The sequence below is a fragment of the Electrophorus electricus genome, chromosome 12 (assembly GCF_041902795.1).
Source record: "Electrophorus electricus isolate QZ-2024a chromosome 12, ASM4190279v1, whole genome shotgun sequence".
Lineage (NCBI taxonomy): Eukaryota > Metazoa > Chordata > Actinopteri > Gymnotiformes > Gymnotidae > Electrophorus > Electrophorus electricus.
The window spans coordinates 13,983,759-14,004,914 of record NC_137508.1 but is presented as its reverse complement, the minus strand read 5'-3'; the positions used below and the strand labels follow the sequence as shown (position 1 = coordinate 14,004,914).

Below are 21,156 nucleotides of genomic sequence, written 5' to 3'. Positions count from 1 at the left end.
ATCTGAACAGGGTGTACTATGTCTCATGTTAATAAGAGAGCTACAAATTTGGCTGAATGAGAAAATACTACTAGGGGCCGAATAAATCATACGTCAGCCGTAATATTTTCAAGCTCTAGATATGAAAATAAATAGTTCCATAATGATTTTTAAATAATTAAATTGTCTGATTTTACGAAATATGTAGACTAGTCTTCTTAAAATGAATACGTATTTGTCGCGCTGGGATTTATTAGCACATGATAATAAGTGATTTGCATGATTGTAAAACCTCTCTCAATAAAGATTTAGTTATGCATCTCTGAGTTAGGTCTTGAGCAACTATACCCACAGTGCTGTAGTATTGAACCGCAGCGAATTCATACCCCATGCAGTAAACAAGGACATTTCTAACGAATTTAACCCTCAAATATCATATATAATTCGAACTCCGTTAAAACTACATACTACAGCAAACCAAGGCCCTGTCGAATCCGCCAGTAAATGGTTTCTTTAAAACGTATAAACGTATATTATATATATATATATATATATATATATATATATATATATATATATATATATATATATATATATATATATATATATATATATATATATATGTTTTTTAAGTTTTTTTCTTTTTTTATGTACTACTAGGAAAATAATTGGACTACAATATAAAACGTTGTTATATTGTTGCTGGTTTCGCATAGTTTAATATACAACATCGCAATAAGGTCTAAACAGCATATCAGGTTGGACAGCCATCATAGTCGTAGAGAGCGAGTTTATATCACTTTCAACACTAGATGGCGGTAACGTCGTTTTAAAAATACCCTATGCAAGAATGTGAATATCATCTGAAAGTCATACGAGTTGATGGGCCGAGTGGTGCCTTGCTACACCGTGTAGGGTATAGTGGTCTATGCCACTGATCACAGAACATTTACTTACTTACTTGCTTTTCTTTCTTTCTTTTAACCTATATCACTGAGCCAATATGACAAACATATCTATAGAAGCACATGTATCTATCTTTTGTGGGAGCTCACCAGACATCTCCCATAACCCACTTCTCTTCATCCTCCTGAGTCATTAGTCTGTATAAACACTTTGTATCTCCTCCTTGATTTTTAGTCTACATTTTATTTTCAATATAATTAAGCCTAATAGTTTCCTATTTTTTAGATCCTGCTTTTTCCGTGTATGTAAAAAAATTGTCAGTAAATAGTTTATATGAGAAACATTTTAAAAAGGCTGACTTCACATGCCAAATCCCTGTGTCTTTGGTGCAACTTTGCTCAGTGCCATTGTGCTTTATAAGATGTCCCCCTTTTAATGTACATTACGATCCACACCAGCAGTCTCTCTCTGTTATCCTAGGGAATATGTCATTAATTGGAATATTTTAAGAACTGCAGGTAATTTCTTACCAGTTATTGGTCATGCTGTACATTTAATGTTATGGCTATGGATATTTTCACCATGTCCCTCACACCCACCTAATTACTTTCAGTTTGCCACATTTTGTTTGATAGTTCAGTAAACTGTCAACCAGAAAATAATCGTTGTAACTAAATATGTAATGTACTACATCTTAGCTACTGTAATTGAATGACATAAATATTATTACATTTAGCAAGTGCTGTATAGGGAAGAATACTAAAACTAAAAACTACAATAATATCAACTCATTTTCAGTTGTATAACTGACCTGTTGACTGCGTGCTATGGGCTTCCTTTGGCAGGCCTTTCTGCAAGCAAATGTGTCTGCAAACATTAACTAGTTGATTCTCCTTTTACTTCTGTTTTATTTCTTTTACTGAATACTGCAAGATTCAAAGGGTCAGCGTGGTCTTTTTACACAAACAACATAGCTGTTCACCTGTATGGAACTGTAGACATTGTAACACAACTGTGTGTGAGGGTAGGTTATTATAGGTCGGGTTTGTGTCCCATACCACAATAGAGCACGATCACATCCCACTTTATGTAAATACCAGAGTAAACACAGACTGAGTGTCATTTCTTTTCGAGTGCCAGGATGTTTTCTCCCTGTGTCCCTGCTCTTCCCCATAATCGGAGTTCATAATACCTCATATGCCTATGAAAGATCTGTAACGTATGACACCCTTTCTTGTTTTGGGCCACTTGCCTGCATGAATATTTCCTTCTGCTCATTCCCTTCTAGTTATGCTTGCCCTCTCTGATGGGCCATTTATTGCATGACCTCGCTGGACATCCTTGGGCCGTGGCTAATGTTGATAAATAAGCCTGGGCTATGGACATTGCTTTCCTTTCAGATAGGGTGCTCCAGACTTGTTTACATTCCACTGACTATTTCAAACTCTGTTGCTTTACATAGGCCAACAATATTGTGCTTTTCTTTCTTTGTTGTTTTTTTTTGGGGGGGGGGGGGTTGTTTTGTTTTGTTTTTTTGACATCATGGCAAAAATAATGTTTGCAATGAATTAACTTTGTTTTATTTATCCATGCATTTTGTTAATTTTCAGCATAGTTATTTACATTTATAATTTGTTATGTTTTAGCTAGTAAGCTACATTTATATTTACATAAAAAATTATATATGGCAAACTGTAAGGTTAATAAATGTTTATCAGTTTGCAGTCTCTCACAGATGATAATATGGCCCATATTTCATTTATGGTCACAAACCTCAAACGTTTTAACAGTCACACAAACATGCATTCACAGGCATGCACGCACACGCACAAAGTTTTTATTGTTTCTAGGTCTTAAACAATTAAGCAATCACCAGTAAAGTTGTGTTCTTCTTTCCCTAGAAATCAAGAAATAAGTGTTTTTTCTGCAAAAATTACAGTGAAACATAAAATAGTTCTATCTATCTATCTATCTATCTATCTATCTATCTATCTATCTATCTATCTATCTATCTATCTATCTATCTATCTATCTATCTATCTATCTATATAAAATATTAAAATTAAATTGTAAATCAAGATTTAGAATTGTATTTGTGTCCAATTTTGTTCCACAATACTAGACAAAAAGAAGATTGTCAAACATATAAATAAGATTTCTAGATAACACAAAACCTGTAACAGAGATTGCATATGCCATTGTCACTGTTGCATCACTTTTTGGTTTCATGCCATTTCTGATCTGAAGGAAGACATGAATAATAAAAGCATAAATATTCTCAGTAGCTACGGAAAAAGCAGTCAGCTGTCTGCTAAGAAACACATTTTCTAAGTTCCCTACAAAATCCAAGTCACCTTTTACATGAGGGGGAAAAAAAGAGATACACAATGCTTGTTTCTAACGAGCACATTGACGATGACACGTACTGCCCATTTCTGTCAAACAAGCACAGAGTGAGAGATGGCTTGTGTTACTGGCCATTTTTGGTACTTTCGGGTATATACAAGATGCACTGGATGGAGGCTGACATCAGCGAAGAAGGCTGTTGGAGATCATTCAGATGTAGGACAGGGTGGTGTAACATTGTTGCTGACGTAGGTTAAGGCTATAGACAACCCCTCTATGGTAGGACGTACAGTCCAAACGGCTGGTAGTCAAGACATGGTTAGACATGCCTCTTGGTTAGCCAGGAGGCATGAGTTTGAACTTGACCACCATAGGCTAAGCAGAATGCTTTTTAAGACAAAAACTGGATGTAAAACATTTGGTAAGAGAGGAGGCAGCTAGAGAGTCGTGGAGAGATGAAAGTGTTTGAAGGAAGACAGGAAAATAGAGAGAGAGCTGACTTTTAGATCTAGGCCTCTAAAACATCTGTGTGTGTGCAGCAGGCTGGAAAAAACAAAGATGTGAACCATCTTAAGGCTTGGGAAGTGGACTTTGATTTTAGATACGTCTGATATAATTTTGATATGTTTCACTACTTGCAGTTTCACCAAATCAAAATAGCAGTAAATTTAACTCATTAAAAGAAAATAGTTGGTTATGGAACTTGCAACAATAGTTACAGATGTATATAGTGGATCTTATACTATGTATTAAAGCTCAATGTTGGCTTTATTTCAGGACTTTGTACATGTTAAATGTATTTTGAGCACCTATCTATATAATTAAGATAAATATTCTTATATTTTGCCATTTTTAGTGTAATGTAACACAAGGCAAATCACTACATAACTGATTAAATTGTCAGACCAAAACACAGCTGATTAGATAATGCATGTCTCTTTAATACACAACAAATCCTCTGTAAACTAATTCAATTTATTTAGGACTTATAATTTAACATTTGCTAAATATCACCTCATTAAGTCTTTGTTAGATCAAGTACCAAAAGACAGTTTAACACAAGGACAAAAAGCATTAGGCTCTTCTTCACAAACAAAGAGCACCATGTGGCAAGGGCAAATGTAGTGATGTCATCAAGGGCAGTTGCAGTGATCTGAGCCCTATTAAGTTTTTCTTTTTAATAAATTACTCTAGAAAAGTTTTAAAAAATCTTGCTCACCTACCATAAAATCAGACTGCACAGAAAATAAAAATGATTAAGACATGCGGTTTCAGTAGTGAGCTCATGGATTGGGTTGTGGTATACAAACACATGGTAGTTTTACAAGCGAAGGGATAAAGGTATACACATCGCTATGACTTTATGAACACAGACGTATGGGTAGGGGAGCATTCAATCCCAAAAGAAACCTGTTTGTAGGCCTGCAGTCAAGTTGTGTAAATCAGGGCCTAAGTGAACGTAGAGACATGTATGAACAGGGGGTTCATGCATGCCACATGTAAATGCATGATTGAATGTCTCACTCCCTGTCTCTCCCTCTCCCTCACTCGCTGTTCCTCTTGCTCCCCCTCACCCTCTCTCCCGTTGCCCTCTGGGAGGTGATGACGTATGTCACACTCATCATCATAATCAGCTCTCCAAATTAATGAGGGCAAAGATTGAGGTTGGGAGCGGCCTCTGTGAAAAAATTCCAGGTCACCGGTCTCAGTGGAAGGCATGTGCGCATGTGTGTGTGTATGTGTGAGTGTGTATGTGTGTGTATGTGAACGTGTGTCCTGCATGGTGTCCTGAGAGAGTGTCACGGTGACGTATAAAGGAAATGTATTGGGAAAACTGTGCTAGGTGTTCTGGGAATGTGCGATTACCTGGTGATGTTTTACATTGTGCAATTATATTCTCACTGTCATGGGTCCTCACAATAAATAAGATATTACAGTTTTTCTGATTTGCTAAAACACATTTCCCCTCCTTTACTCAAAACAGTAAACACAAACCCAAAAATGTAAGCTACACTCTCGGAACCTTTGGCTTGACTTGCAAAATCAGAATTGATTCAACTGATTCAAAACTATTTTATCTTTACTCAAAACCAAACATTGTCATCAGATAGCACACAAAGCCAGCCAATGCATAAACACTGTGCAGCAATCATTACATACTACATAAATAAATGCAAAACACTGCACTCTGGTCAGAGCAGGAGAAAAAAAAAAAAGACTGTAGACTACTTATACATTCCTGCACTTATTTATACATAAAGAAGAAAATCTGCAGCACGAAAAGCACTATATGATTACAGTAAGCAATGTGTCAATCATTCATTCTGCCTCTGCATCATGCCTGTGGGCCGGGTCAGGCCACAGGACTTCAACTACATCACAGGCAATCCTTTCCATTGCTAGGCAACGGGGAAAGAATCCTTTAGCATGCCAAAGACAGCCTTGAACAGATTCCACTCCTGCGTTGTCACATGTTGCATCCATTGACTGGAGGAGATTTTCCTGGGTATAAGAGTTTCGGTCATACACCGTCCACTGCCATGCTGAGAACAATTCTTCAGTAGGATTAAGGAAGGGAGAGTATGATGGGAGGCACACATTTATAAAACACAGTTTATTGGTAATGGTCAGTGCTGGATGGCCATAAATTCACATGGCAGTGGAGAAGCCCATGGTTGCTAATGTAAGCACATATGTCCACATTGCCACCATGATGCCCAGGCACCTCTACAATGGCATGGCAGCCAATAATGTTGTGACCTCTCCTTTTCCTCTTCATGAGACTAAACCAAGCTTCATCCAAGAAGATGCACTCTCCATGCACAGTCCAATCGAAACATTCTCTATACACAGGGAAAATAGTCTAAAATTAGTTTTGTAAATGACATAGCATGCCAGGCTTCATGTCTCTGCTTTACATACAATAGAGAAGAAATGCATGCAATATAGTAGTACTGTAGATTCACTGTAAATGTTCACTTACTTGGGCATATCGATATCCTTGCTCTATCACGTTTTCTAAATTTCTCTCAAATGGTACTCTATAGGCTTGTTTCATACTTAACAGGTTGTAATGCAGGACATGGTCAATTGTGGAAAATTCACATTATTTTCAACAACTCACTGTTGTCAAATTGCATTATTTTTGAAGGACCATACAATAAGAGTCTCCTGTTGTTGTGAGAATATAAGTGTCCTTCTACCCTCATGTGGTAGTCTTTCCATTCCACAAAAAGATAATTTTGTTAGAAGTGTACATACTGTAGAAGTGTACAAACATATTGACGTTTCCCCTAACACTGGGCAATACAGACAAAGTATAGTCCAGAAGACTTTTTTCCCTGTCCACTTTCTATAGTTTTGGTGGAGTGATTTACTGAGACATCCTACTAAATACTGTACTGTACCTTTCAGGGACCAAAAATTACAGTAATTTGACATGTTTTCTTCTCTGAATGTCATGACTATGGAGGCCACTGAGAACCTGCTTAAATTAGGTTGAACACATAGTCCTGCCTCCCTCATACTCATTCCATGAACCAGAACTTGATTGTTCTGTTCTGTTCAACAATCTATGATCATTGCTCTGACTTCATTTGAGGTTATGGCTCTTGCTTTGGTCTTCCTTCTTCCTGCTTCTCCTTGTCTACCACCTCTAACTTGCACTGTGGAAATGACACATGCCATTTGTATTTGACCTGGCTTTATTGTATATCTTGATTACTGATTGGGTTCAACACATCACTGATTGGACACATGTGTGGTCAATTTTGAGTTGTGGTGTGTTAACGATGACAACATTGTGTTAGTTGTGTTTATCTTTTGGGGCCTGTGTGAGTCATTCTGGTTCGAAGTGCGCCACACTATTAAATGTGTTTTGTGAATGAGAATGTGTTTGGAGTTTTGCAAAATGGGTGATTCAGTTTTGCAAATTGTGTCTAACCACATGAACAGTGTTTAAAGTTTTGCCAACTGTGTGACTTATTCAATAAAGTCGTTTTGACAGTTGACAGTTTTGTTTAGAAAATGGGGTTTAGTGTTTTAGCAATTCAGAAAAACTGTATTCAAAATTTTCACCCCCTAATTAATTGCAAAAGCAAGCATTCCTGCCAAAAAAACATTTGAATCTCAGGCCCTTCCACTGAACACTCTAGCTAGCAGTATAGTCACCAAACTCAAACATTCGTGCTGACTGTTCTTGTTCTGTGAGTGCTCTCAAGTATCACCGGTGTGCACACAGATGGACAAATCACTGGGGTGCATTCCAAGGGGTACGTTAGAGCTGGGTTCTGGGGAACATTACCTCTGTTAAAAGACAACTGCAATATTTTGGCAAACAACTTAATGCGTCTCTGGTTTGACATGCTGTACCTACAATAGGGTTTGGAGTGAATGGATCTTTCGCTGAAGCAGAATTCCTCCCAAGCCGTTCATGAGCACAGCCAAGGGAACTGCATACCTATTCCAAAACTACACACAATAAGAAGAATAAATCTGCACTTGTAAAATTTAAAGCTATCACTCTGTATATCAGTGTGTGCGAATGTTGTAACCATGGGCTTCCTATTCTAGCGCTAGTCTTTTTTAACCATTAAAGGACATTGTTGATTTTGTCTGGACGTTGCTTTTATAAGCTAATTACTTATAATTACTTATATTTTAATTGTTTTTTGACATTTTTTATAGAGTGGTTTACATCAGGCTAAAAACACACCTTCTACTTCTTCACAGTTCAAAACCAGTTCACATTAAAGGTGTATTTAATGTACAACAATCACATAAATTGTTAGATGATTAGTCAAAAATGAAGGAATTGTATTTTAATTACAATTGATAATCACTATGATTATTGATATCAATTAAAATAAACACAAGTATAATTTGTCACAGATTTATGCTTTACTGCAGTGATGTGGCCTGTTCCCTGCATTTTCAATCTTTACTATATTCCTCAAAATCTTTATAGCTTCCTCAACATAAGGGTCATAATGAACATGTTAGACCACAAGTTTGAAACTGCATTTGTAGAAGTAAAATTACTTTTAAGCAACAAGTACATAATGATTTCAGGTATGTTCTGAATACTAACATGCCTTTTCAGCATTAACATTATTGCTCATTTTAGTTTCAATTTACTTTTGGGATTTTAGGATAACATCCAACTTTTTTTGGCATTTATTTAATAGAGACATTTCTATTTTGGTTTTATTTTCATTATGTTTTGTAATTCTTCAATTGAAGATTTGTTAATATCAGTTTTAGAAATCAAAGGTCTGTTCTAAAACAAATTTTGACCTCAACATGGTGTGTGTGTGTGTGTGTGTGTGTGTGTGTGTGTGTGTGTGTGTGTGTGTGTGTGTGTGTGTGTGTGTGTGTGTGTGTGTGTGTGTGGTGAGAGACAGAGAGAGAGAGAGAGAGATTATGATAAGCAGGCAATTCCTTTTAAGCAACAAGTACATAATGATTTCAGGCATGTTCTGAATACTAACATGCCTTTTCAGCACTAAGATTATTGCTCAGTTTAGTTTCAATTTACTTTTGGGATTTTAGGATAACATCCAACTTTTTTGGTATTTATTTAATAGAGACATTTCTATTTTGGTTTTATTTTCATTATGTTTTGTAATTTTTCAATTGAAGATTTGTTAATATCAGTTTTAGAAATCAAAGGTCTGTCCTAAAACAAATTCTGACCTCAACATGGTGTGTGTGTGTGTGTGTGTGTGTGTGTGTGTGTGTGTGAGACAGAGAGAGAGAGAGAGATTATGATAAGCAGGCAATTCCATCAGATCAACTTTGTTCCAATTAGCGTTAGTAATAATACATTTTATTATACCTTACTTCAAACTTTACTTCATCATTCAAATATCTTTTGTGTATTACATTTTTTTGCTTTTATTCTCCACTATTTTTGTACCATATATATTGTATTTTTGGCTCTTTGTGGGACTTGGCATTCTCTTTCCCAATAAAAGAAAATGCCCTCTCTAGCTTTACATTTGCGTACTGCTTATACACTACTTACCAAATGGTCATTTAACCGACCATGTCTTGCCATAAAATCCAAACAGAAAGGAGTGTGTGTTTGACCACAGGTTAGACAGGAACTTTTCCCTACAGTGACCCCTCTCCCCTCAGCTCAGCGCACCACACCCCGCCTACATACATTCATGTTTAGTTTTTTATGTGCTTCTTCAGTATAAACAAAACATTCTTATAATTGCTCCTAAACATTTATGCACAACTTAGCTCAGTGTAAGTAGCCTTATTCTGAATGAATTGTGTCTTTGTGCTAATTCAGTTATGGGATAGATAATTGTTTTTGGATAAATGTTGGTGTGTGTGTGTGAGTGTGTGTGTGTATGTGTGTCTGTATGCCTGCCTATGTATTGTCCATAAGCATGCATGTGTTCCCCAGTAGAAGTTGGAGGAATACATGCCAGTTTCCTGTCATGGTGATGGTGGTGATGATGGTGTTGTGGGGTGGGCAGCAGTCCCTGGCAGCCTGGGTGAGTGGCAGTAGCAGTGTCTCCCATTCTGGCCTGCCCCATCGCTCACTGCACTGGCTGCGGCTCTGACGCAGATAGACCCCCCCCACCCTTCTCCCCCAACCCCACCTCCACCCAGCCCTCCCGCCACACTGGCTTAGATGGGTTTTTGATTCATGAGCTTTGCGCAGGTCCTCCCACTGCAATGTTCGCCTCAGCTCCGCGGCTGCCTTTTGTGTCTCGCCTTCTCTCGTCCTCCTCTCCCATTTACCCTTTTGTTTCTCACCAAGTGCTTGACCAATCTCTTTTCCCCACACTTGCCCAAATCTTTCTTTATCCATCTGCATCTCCTCTACTCTCTTGCGCTCCGGGGTGAAATCCAAAAAGTCAGGCGTGTTTCTCTTCAGATGCCCGGGGGGGGGGGGGGGGGGGTTCTAAATTGCTCATATTAGAGATCTTGGTCCCAGTGAGGCAACATTCATCATTCCTGCAAAAAAAAAAGGTGGAGGAAATATTAACAATTTACAACAATATACAATTTTACTAAAGATGTTTATGTTAATCGCAGGACTTACAAACCGAACGTCTTTTTTTGTTTTTAAGCACGGAAACGATGTAAGCTTAAGCGCAGAGGAACAAAAGCAGAGCAGCAGACATTACGTGGAGAGTCCTGCACCCTCCCTTTCGCTCACCTCCACCCCTACTGCCATTATGGCACCTTTCTCTCATATGCTCTTTACAGCGCACGCACACGCAGCACTTTAACGTTGACTCAGCGTCACTCTAATCTCCATATGCATCAGTGGTACGTCAGGACCATTTACCCGCTCTCGATACTGCCACGTTTCAAAAGGGTGCATTTTTATTACAGGTCTTTTTTATCCACAGTAGAAAGTAAGAAAGAGAAAAGATTGCTTTGACTCTGTATTCCTTTAGTTATGCAAGAAGCGATAGATGTATGTCTAAAATGATCAACAAATGGCAGAAAGAAATTACCATGAAGCAAAAATGGAAACCTCAACACCAAAATGGAACTCAATGTTAATTTCACTTGCAAGACAACCCCTTCATGGAGAATTGTCCATGGATTTCAAGGTGCATTATAATTTGGGGGATTTGTGTTTGTTTTTGGTTACCTCGTCTGTGTGAAAGGCAGAGGCTTTGAGACTCCTAACAGGCATGGTCGTTGTTGAAATAGTTGCTCGCGGATCTGTGAGCATGACCATAACTTCCCCAAGGGAGCTGTTTTTTCATAGGCATGTCTCTGACGTCAATGCTCCGGCTGTCCTGTGGATCGTCACAGCAGACGTTCAGAGAGAAAGAGAGAGAGCGAGAGAGATTGTGTGTGTGTCTGTGTGTGTGTGTTCCAGAGCACACAAAGACTGCAGACTGCGATGCAAAACTGTAACCTACTGCAGCAGCACGCTGTAAGGAACAGATCAAATACATGCATTTTTGGTAGTAGATGCATCTGTTTTTGCATATGTGTGTGTGTGTGTGTGTGTGTGTGTGTGCGTGTGTGTGCGTGTGTGTGCGCATGCATGTGTGCATATTTGGATGTAAGGCACACCATGAACGGAAATAATGCAATGCAAAATATTACAATGACAATATAAAACCAGCTTAACTGTCACCTAATGGCTCTTGCTTTCCAGTGCAAAGAGCACGGGTTCTGAGGCAGTCTGGTTTCCTGAAGGTTCCTCAGCTGAATTCACCACATAAAACAAAGGAGCAAACTGGGTCTGACGCGTCACACTGCATCTGCACAAATGGATAGAATCACATAAAGAGACAGCCATCATTCATCGCGATACTGCTCTGTTGTTGACCAAACCTCTCAGTGACCTGCAGGATTTGGCCCAGTGTGAATACTTGCCTGACTGTAGACTGCTGGTTTTAGCTGGCCAGTATCCCTTAGAGTCTGAAACACTAGAGAAAAAAGGGGGGAAATGTTTTCCCTTCTCCACAGCATTTTCAAGTACAACCTTTCAGCTTTTCTCAGTTTTTTAAGCAATGTGAAATTTAGTGTTTAAAGTAAACTAACTTTTCCATTGTAACTGCAGTTTCAGCCGAGTTCTCCCTTGCCATAATAGAGACCCTAACTTTTGCACAGGATTACATATCTGACACGGTTATATCTTTATGCTGTTTTCAAAAGATTCCGTAAACCCTAACCCATTTTGTATGGCATTTTCTTATTACAACTTGCCATTAACAGCATTTGTTCGGTGGGCCACTGGCAGCAATGATAATGGAGCTGCAAATTTTCCAGGATGAAGCTCATATTTAGAATGTTCTCCCTGCAATTCAAACTTTTTGTTTACCAGTGTGTGGCATGCGCAGATGCCACTGTTCTCGTGACTTTGTTTTATCTCTGCACGTGTGTGTAAGACATAGATGAAATGAAATCTTGTGATGAAACAGGAGACTATAGGGTGCCAAGCCTATGCTTGCTCTGGAGAACTGCTGATGTTGTCTCCCAGTTAGGGGTTCTTAATTACAATTTACATATGGGTGGTATATGGAAAATGGGTTTATTTTTCTTAATGAAATATGGTACTGTTAATCACCATAAGCTGCACCTTGGTTTGGCTTTACACTGAGTTTACACTTTAGTGTAAAAACATTTGGAGGTATGATTCGCAACTGAAATCAATTGGTTACACCTGGTTCTTGAACTAAGAAGGAGCAGTAGCCCGAACTGTAAGCTCTGCCGCAGCCTTTGCTAATGTGACAGAATGTGTTTAGAATTCTCATGGCATACAAGCACTTCACACAAACCCAATGAAAGACCCACTACAGGCTTAATACAGAGGTTTGTGGCAAAACAGTGGTTTTAATGGCACATCGCTTTCACAAACAAATCCCACGTCTGTAGCCCTGCATCATGTGAGGAATCCCAGAGACTACGTGGCATTATTCTGAATTCACATCAGTCTTTTCAGTCATAGTTCTAAGGCACATGTGTAAGAATGAATCATACACAATTCAACTAGAGATAATCTATAAGAAATATGGGAAAAAAAAGATCTTTTATAATCTGCAAGTAATTAGTAAATGCGATGCGAAGTTGTTGTAACAACTAAGTAGTTGTACATGCAGTGAAACTGTCTGAGACTGCCATGTCTTACGGCATGTATAAAATGTTTGCATTGCAGTAGTGCTGCATGCGTCGTCTGGAACAACTGGACCTCCAGATGTATAGTTGGTTAGTTTTTATGGCTAAAAAAACATGAAAATCAAAAGATAGAGAAAACATAGGCCAAAACCAAAGAACAAAAATATCACTTACTGGAATTGTATATTAGTTAGTGTTCTTGTTTGATCATTCAAGATATGTGGAGTTTTTAAAAACAAACAAAATCTCTACAAAATACCTAAAAACCTGACACCCCAATACATATTCTTGCTACTCATTTGAAATACTGCATATTGAGGTGTTGTACAAAATATGCCGTCTGAGTTCTAATGTATTTTTGTTAGAAAATAAAACCAATAAGTATGCCATTTTTTAAAAATGTATTGCTTACTTCTTTATTCATATCTACGATTGATGTCTCATTGCGTGCTTCATTCATCTATGAGCTGCGGTGACAGGAATGCACTTTACAATTTCAGTTACTATGCGCAATATAATTATCCTTAAAACACTTCTTGCCATAATACCTTATATGGAGATATAGGCTCAGAACTATTTATGGTGTATGCGAATCTTGATACCATCCAGTTACACCCTTTGTCCATTACTGTAAAGTATAGCAAAGTTACAGCATGGTGGAAGTAACTTTTAAGCAACATTGTACTCCACGGTATATGTCATGGATACTCCATATAGTCTTCAGGGACTTCCAGGCAGTCCAGATTTTTCCTTTGACTTTAATCTTACCACACCTGAACCGATAAATAAAGAGCTCTGAACGCCTGGTGTAGTATGGCAGGGAGCTGGGCGATCTCAAAAACATGAACAGTCTCGGGGAGGTTGCTTTGGACTGGGTTGGGAAAGTGTAGCAAGAGATGCAGAGTAGTATGGGTAATCAGTCCAAGCTTGTGTGCCAACACATCTTTTCACTAATGAACTCACATTCTGAGAAACGGGGACCCTAATAAGGGAATCTAATTAGTGAATCAGATGGTGTTGTGCAGGGTTGGAAGGGTCCTTGAGGAACGGGCCCCGCTGTAACTTCCGTGCCTTACTGTGTGCATTGTGCAACATTGCTTGTACTTGGCCTCTTATGGAGAAGAAACCCCAATTGCCTCACCAAATCAAAGCAGAAAGAGCTGAATAATAATACTGTTTTCATCACTTCCCATGGTGGACGAGAGCCATGTTGTGGTCACGGGTGCAATCTTAAACATGCTTTTTTTCTTCTTGCCGGCAAGCAGAGATCACAGTTGCTTTCTTCACTCCTAACATATAGACACATCTATAGTTATTGCCTTATTAATGACTCCCATATGTTCTGACTTCCCATCCTCCCCACGGGCACCAGCACATGCCGAGCCCAACCCTCCAGCAGAGAAGGCTCCAGCATTCCTCCTACGCACCTGATTCAGCTCATCAAGGTCTCGCAGAGCATCTGAATACTGGAACGAGGTGTGTTCAGGCCGGGCCTGAAGCACAGCAGTACTTGGATTAAGGTCATGCACATAGAATGAGTAGTTTAACTTTGTCTTTAGCAGGAACAAAAGAGCAGAAACGTGGATGTAGTAGCCAATATGACAACATTTGAGATGGCTGACTATTGCTTAGTCTGAAATGCCTTAAACGGTATATACATGCATATACATGTGTGTGTGTGTGTGTGTGTGTGTGTGTGTGTGTGTGTGTGTGTGTGTGTGTGTGTGTGTGTGTGTGTGTGTGTGTGTGTGTGTGTGTGTTCAATAAAGAAGTGAGCAAATAGTCAAACATTGTGATCGGTAACTTTTAGTTTAATCATAGTGACTATATCTGAAAATAGTAGTGACTATCATCATAGAGAGATTTGTAGCTTACCTTTGATTTGTTTTGAGATTTTAAGAGCATTCAAGTTGGAGTGACTTATGGGGGACTTATGGGGGGGAACCATAATTTGAATACACAGTTTTGTACACAGTATTTTGGCAACACAGGAAGTGTTGGGGTAGCCTGGCTTTGTTGCTGTCATGAGCCTTTTTTTGGGGGGGGGGGGGGCTCCAGTTTAGTGTTTTCTGTAGTTCATTTTATTGTAGACAGCAAGCAGAAAGCATGGAGTACAAGTTTTTGTTGACAAAATGATGTCAGCTTATGGATGTCTCCAGTATAGAACTCAGAGATCAGAATAGGGTGAAATCAGTGTGGCTAGCAGAACTCCAGGGTTTCACTGATTCAGCATGTATCTGCATTTTAACCTATGACCCTTTGCTCAGATAACTGGACTTCACCACATTACTAGGTCAGGTGCAACCACAACAGGCTATCAATAAAGGACTGCACAAGTGAGGGCAGGTTCACCATGCATGTTATAGTGATATAGTGTCATTGTGCAGTTGCTGCACAGATCTTGCAATCTACAAATGATACACAAAAGGCATTTCTGGGGAAAAAAAAAAAAAAACATTTGAAGATCAGGGAAGGTTCTTAGAATACTTCGAAGTTTGGCCTTTGTTAACCAGCCCCAGGTTTCTATAGCTGCAGTAGACACAAAGACCACAAACGCACAGGTTACGCTAAATGCGTCAGCACTGAAAAAAGCAAATGTGATTGAATGCATGGTGATGTGATTTCTAGAATTAAAGAGAGTGCTCTGGTTATGGTTAGACTCCTGCAGCCAGAACATCTCATTGTACATTTACTCTGCTTTCTTCCTTAGTCACATCCTGGCATGATGCTGATATTTAGAGGAATAAGGTTTGGTTATAATAGGTATACAGCTTTTGCGGAACCGAAACAGAGGATGATCACATAACCACTGTCTTGCCAACAATTCCTCATTATAAGGCTCCACACAGGGTGGTTTATAACAGAAGGAGGGACGTGACATTAAAGAGAAAAATGACATAAAATGGCTCTTTTATGTCACACTCAACAAAGGACGTTTTCTGTTTTACATTTTCTTAATGCATCAACACTGAACACTGGTGAGCTTCCACCCACATCACTTCTGGTCTGCTCTGATGTGGTGGCTCAGCTTGTTATAGAGAAGGTTCCTCCACACATGATTATTACCCTGTTATTCTCTTTGTAGCAATACTGCAGTGCATGTCAGTTGACAGCATGCTTATGTGACATAGTCAATGAGGTGCTGAAATATAAATACAGTTTTAATACAGATGTAAATGGATCAAGTTTCTTTCAATTGCAATGCTGCCTGAACGCTGAGCCAACATATGAATGGCTACAGAAAACACAAAGGACAGTACTGAAATTAACTGATGAATTTGGTGAGAACTCGAATGCAAAATGAGACGTGACTTGAGATCTTTACATCTCCTTTCACCTGCTTTTTTCATGTGATTTCAGTTGTGTACTGATATGTGGACAATTAGTATGTATTAATAACCGAGTACCCTTATGGAGAGAGCAGGACAAAATAATTAAATCAGAATATGTTCTAAAATTAAGGCGATACCTTATTTTCAGGCCTACCTATGAAAAGACATGGAGTGCATCCATTGAAGTAGTTTATTAATGTAAACCTATTTAATAAACTTTACAGGGTTTTTCAAAGACAAGATGCAGGTGTCATGCATATCACTTTTGAGATCCTAACAGACTGAAATGAACAAAAAAAAATGTCCGTGAGCGAAAATTATCAAAATAATTTAATACATAAAGAAATGCTAATCAAAACGTTTAGGATAAGTATAACTGCTGAAATACAACAGTTAAAAGAACGCTCACTAAACGTAATGTTTGCTGCTCCGCGGAAGAGATGTCTTCCTAATCTTTCTGAGGTTCGATTCTGTTGAAAACTCTTTAGCTGTGGCTGAATCTATAACACCTGCATAGAGATGACAGATATTCCTGTCCCGCCCCGTAGCTCACCGGGTTTGGGACAACGTATCTAAAATGGGTTCGCTTCCAATTTGGATTAATGAAATGCAATGTTGTGAAACTCTCTTTGATGCGGAGTCTCTTCGGCAGCCACTCGTAAACTGTGCCCATATGCTGCAAACAAAGCATTACGCACACCGTAAGCTGGCGCCCCGGTAGCTTTGGAGGTTTCATTAAATGTGTTTCACGAAATGATAAATAGTTCCATACAACGAAGAAACAAATCGCAGTCGATAAGAATATTCATCAACTTCGCAGTCAGATTGTTCGGATAGCGTACCAGTTGAAGACATTTGTCCATGTTTTGCAAACTGTGGGGCCCGAAAGACGTCAGTGGGACGTCAAAATGACACAGGAACTCCTTTGAATAAACCTCAAAGTTAAAAAAGACAGAAACCAATCTCCTGTGATAATTACAAAGGACTGGATGGCAACCTTCACACGCACGGTCAAACCACAATTTACACGTGGGTTGTCATCAGCCTATAGCTAATAATTGCCTGATAAATTAAAAAATGAACAAAGTGTCATGCGATTAGTATAAAAATGTATTATAGCAATCAGCAGGGTATTAGTAGGCTACATTAATGATAAATCAGATCAGACACTTCTTTTCTCAATAGTTCCCAGGTACTGTAACTAACAGACCCACACTGATTTGTGCAGTTCTTTCTATAGAACTTTAGGAACCACTTTTCATCATATATGGAGCAAAGTTATTGCTAGGTTAGGTTTAGTCTACTGGCACAGAACAACACAGGCCCGCATCCTTATATCGTTGTGGTTTTACTGGACCTTTCAAATAGGTAATTATTTGAGCGACCTGGGGGAAAACCTCACTTTACGCCATGCCCTGCAGTAATATTAAACTAGTGAGTTGCATGTAAAACTATCGTTTTTCTTTTTTGCGTGTATATCAACTGTAGGCTATATGAAGATATTTCCTGTTTCTTGAGAAAAAATGCGACAATTAATTTTGTTTTTACACGCTAAAAAGACGACCTGTGCTACGACCTGTGCTACAGGCTTATATTCAAATATTTCTGTAACCCACCGAATCTGAATATTAGCTTGCACACGTGATCTAGCTCGCTCTCGCTCTCTCTCTCTCTCTCTCTCTCTCTCTCTCTCTCTCTCTCTCTCTCACACACACACACACACACACACACACACATACACACACACACACTGACGCGTACTGACGTAGAAAATGCATCAGACCGCCTGCTGCAGCGCTAGCAAACAGTTGATTTCTTACTTATGGCTTCATTTAATCAGGCTTACATGGGTGTGGCGGCGATGAATATGCTTGTATGCTCACCTAGACCTAATTCATTCACCGGAGCGGTGTTATTCAGCAAAATGCTGTTAGAAATCAGGCATGCTCCTTAAACGAAAGAATACATTTGTTTGCATGCTAAAAGCCATACTGTTCTTGCCTTCTTTCCATTAAACTCTGAAACGTTCTGCTTCACCACTATAAACACAGAAGATGTCCAACCCAGAGATATAACTCCCCAACACGCCCACATAGCCTCTGACTACAGGGAAAACATAGCTACAGATCCGGAGGCAACTTTCACGACTACGGCAGTCTGTCTCCGGAGAACAGCTTGGCATAGCCCACAACATAGGGCTTTATGCAGCAACACCCAACTGCAGCCGAGGAGGAGATTGTAACGTCGCTGTTGTTAACAGTGCAGTTCGCTGCCATCGTCACCGCACTCCCTGTTCGATTAATCGTCAGACTTTGCTTCCTCGTACTCATTTTACTGCGCTGCCACGGCGGGGGAGGTGGCGAGGCGCGTCGACGTATTACTATAACGGTGAGAGGGAGCATAGCGATATCGCCTCTCCAGGACTAGCAACGCACCGTCCACCGCTTCCCCAGCTGGAACTACCTGGATCCCACAGCGCGCTCCGGTCGGATCGTTTCATCAGCAACCGGACTGCCTTCAGCGAGTGTTATTATAGAGGCACGCTTTTCTCCTCTCCCTTTTCGCGCTTCCAGTCAGAGATGGAAGATGGTCCGTCTTCAACAAGCTGTCTCAGAAGGCTTATGGACTGTTTTCTTGGTTCAAGTAGGTACACTGACCCCTCTGACTTGTTTTCCCCTCATCAGCAACGCGTCCCCAAGATCATTACATTTGTATGTGAATGATAAGTTTCTGTTGCATGCCACAGACATTGTTTTCTTCGTGTCGGCAAACTTTTTACGTCCAATATTTCCAGTTATGGGTTGCACAGGTATCTTCGAAATAATTAAGAGTTTCGGATTTATTAAGAGTGCAAGGTAATAGGAATAGCCGTTGCCACGCTCATTTAGCTATCTATTCCCAGTCATCGTTAAACAAGATTTACAAGTTACTATTCAATGTTTAGGAAATGGGTGCAATAATTGCGATGAGACATGATTGAAATGAGAGGCGATGAGAGGTGATTAACTTTGTAGGCACAGCGTGCTACGCGAATTAATGTCGGAAGCACAACAGGAAAAGTAGTAGTTATTAAAATTAAGACGCCCATTAACAGTGCGTTTTGTGTTGTTAAAGTGTCTGAGAGGAGAAAGCATTATTCCAGTCTACAAACGGTGGTGCATAAAGGCTTGTACGCCCTACGTGGTTCTCTATGCTGGTGCCCATTGGAATGTAAATGGGTTAATGCACATTGAGTAACTAATGAAATAGCGAGTTGAAAATGTGATATAGATAGATGTCATTTTGTGCAATTAAAATAGTTTGCTATTTTCATTGTCCTGACTGCTTTGCACTAAGCACCCCACTGGAACCATTTAGTTTCACTGAGAGTGTTGCGCACTGGTCCCATTAAGTGCTCTGTGTGTGTGTGTGTGTGTGTGTGTGTGTGTGTGTGTGTGTGTGTGTGTGTGTGTGTGTGTGTGTGTGTGTGTGTGTGACAGGTAGAGTCTTGTTAGTTTCTAAGTTGTAAACTTTAGGTCTGTACTGAAATGCATCAGCAGTGCTTGAATTGCATGCCAAAAGGGCTACATATGTTCATCTGCAAGTGCTGTTGCAAAACTGCATCATCATTCACCACTGTGAAATGTTAGATTGATATTTTTGGCCTGTTTTTATGGCTTGTTTTTATACACGGCATTCTTTTGCCATGCACCGAAGCCTCCAGGTTTGCGTTTAGAGTGCCAACTCTTTTAAGTAATGAAACAACAAGAAAGAAAAAACACTATGTAGAAGGTAATCCACCTTAGTTTGACTAAATCGACACTTTTGTGGTGACCACAAGCTCTAATCTACTGCATCTTCCAAAATTTGATATGCAATATTTAGAGCACAGTTAGTAAACCCAGCATACCAGGTTTGCAGAGGTTTTAATAATATATTCTGCAAAATAATGCTTCTTGTGCTACAGAAATATTGAATACAGTGGGAACTGACTGTAGGTGATTTGGGGCAGGTATCCCTCTCTCTTTCTTTTCAGATCTCTTTGCATGCTGTAAGATCATAGCGCACTTACACTGAAAGGCCTATTCAGTTATATTCGGCAAGAGAGAGGTTTTTATACTAATTTTGTATTTTCCAAATAATAGCTTGTTTATTCAGTGGCTAAGATAGAGGATGACTGGCTGCAGTGTCTCTGTGTTATTGGATGTCCCTCTGCATGTTTGCCTCACCACAACATGATTTGTATCATCGCCATAGGGCACTCGGCGAATAAGTGGCATTGTGTGCTTTGGTGACCCATCAGTGGAACTGTTATGCAAAGCTGGCTGCAGTTGCTCATCATGACTCGCACGTTGCAAGTGGTCAGCTAGTGTGCTTCGGGTCACGGGATGACCATGTCGTTGAGGATCACTGGCCCCTCTGCCCCCACCCTGGCATATCTCTTTGGTGATCGGGACCACAATGCCTCTCTTAAGCTCTTTCCCACTATCGAGCAGGACCCGCAATCGTCTCGCAGCTGCACAGCGGCTTGGGACGCTGCATGATTTTCCAAGGTCTGCCGTGGAAGTGGAAGCTAGCATTATATCCTGGCTTCAACCTGGGCCAGGCAAATCAATAACTATGTCACACCAGAAAGTGATGAAAGGGTGAAAGGTCAGTATTTTTGGCTGCATGCTGCTGAAGTAAATTAATTAGTTTCACCTCAAACCTCTGACAGCTCTATGCAGATCACACTGTATATAGTGACTTTAGTCATACACATTTAAGACATCTTAGAATGGGCCAAAAATATTTTTCCTTATATTTGATCTGGAAAGCTCCTGTAAACAGAAAAGTGAGGGAAAGCGTAATGAGACTGATTTGTCTCCGTTAAGTTCTTTGGTGGATTTTTTTATCTCACAGAATTAACCTGTCTCATTCAATATCTAAACCTTGCTTTCCATAAACATTTTATCTATTTGTCTGTTTGTTTGTTTATATGTAAATATTGCTATTTAGCCATTGCAAA

At 39.5% G+C, this 21,156-nt stretch overlaps 1 protein-coding gene across 1 annotated transcript in view; it reads left to right on the top strand.

Moving 5' to 3' along the window:
- pde10a (phosphodiesterase 10A) overlaps positions 1–21,156 on the top strand; it is a 69,514-nt gene that overhangs the window by 4,579 nt on the left and 43,779 nt on the right. Inside the window, 1 exon segment of the mRNA XM_027023007.3 lies at positions 18,221–18,812. Within this exon segment, the coding sequence (XP_026878808.1) occupies positions 18,749–18,812 (64 nt within the window). The 5' untranslated portion in view covers positions 18,221–18,748.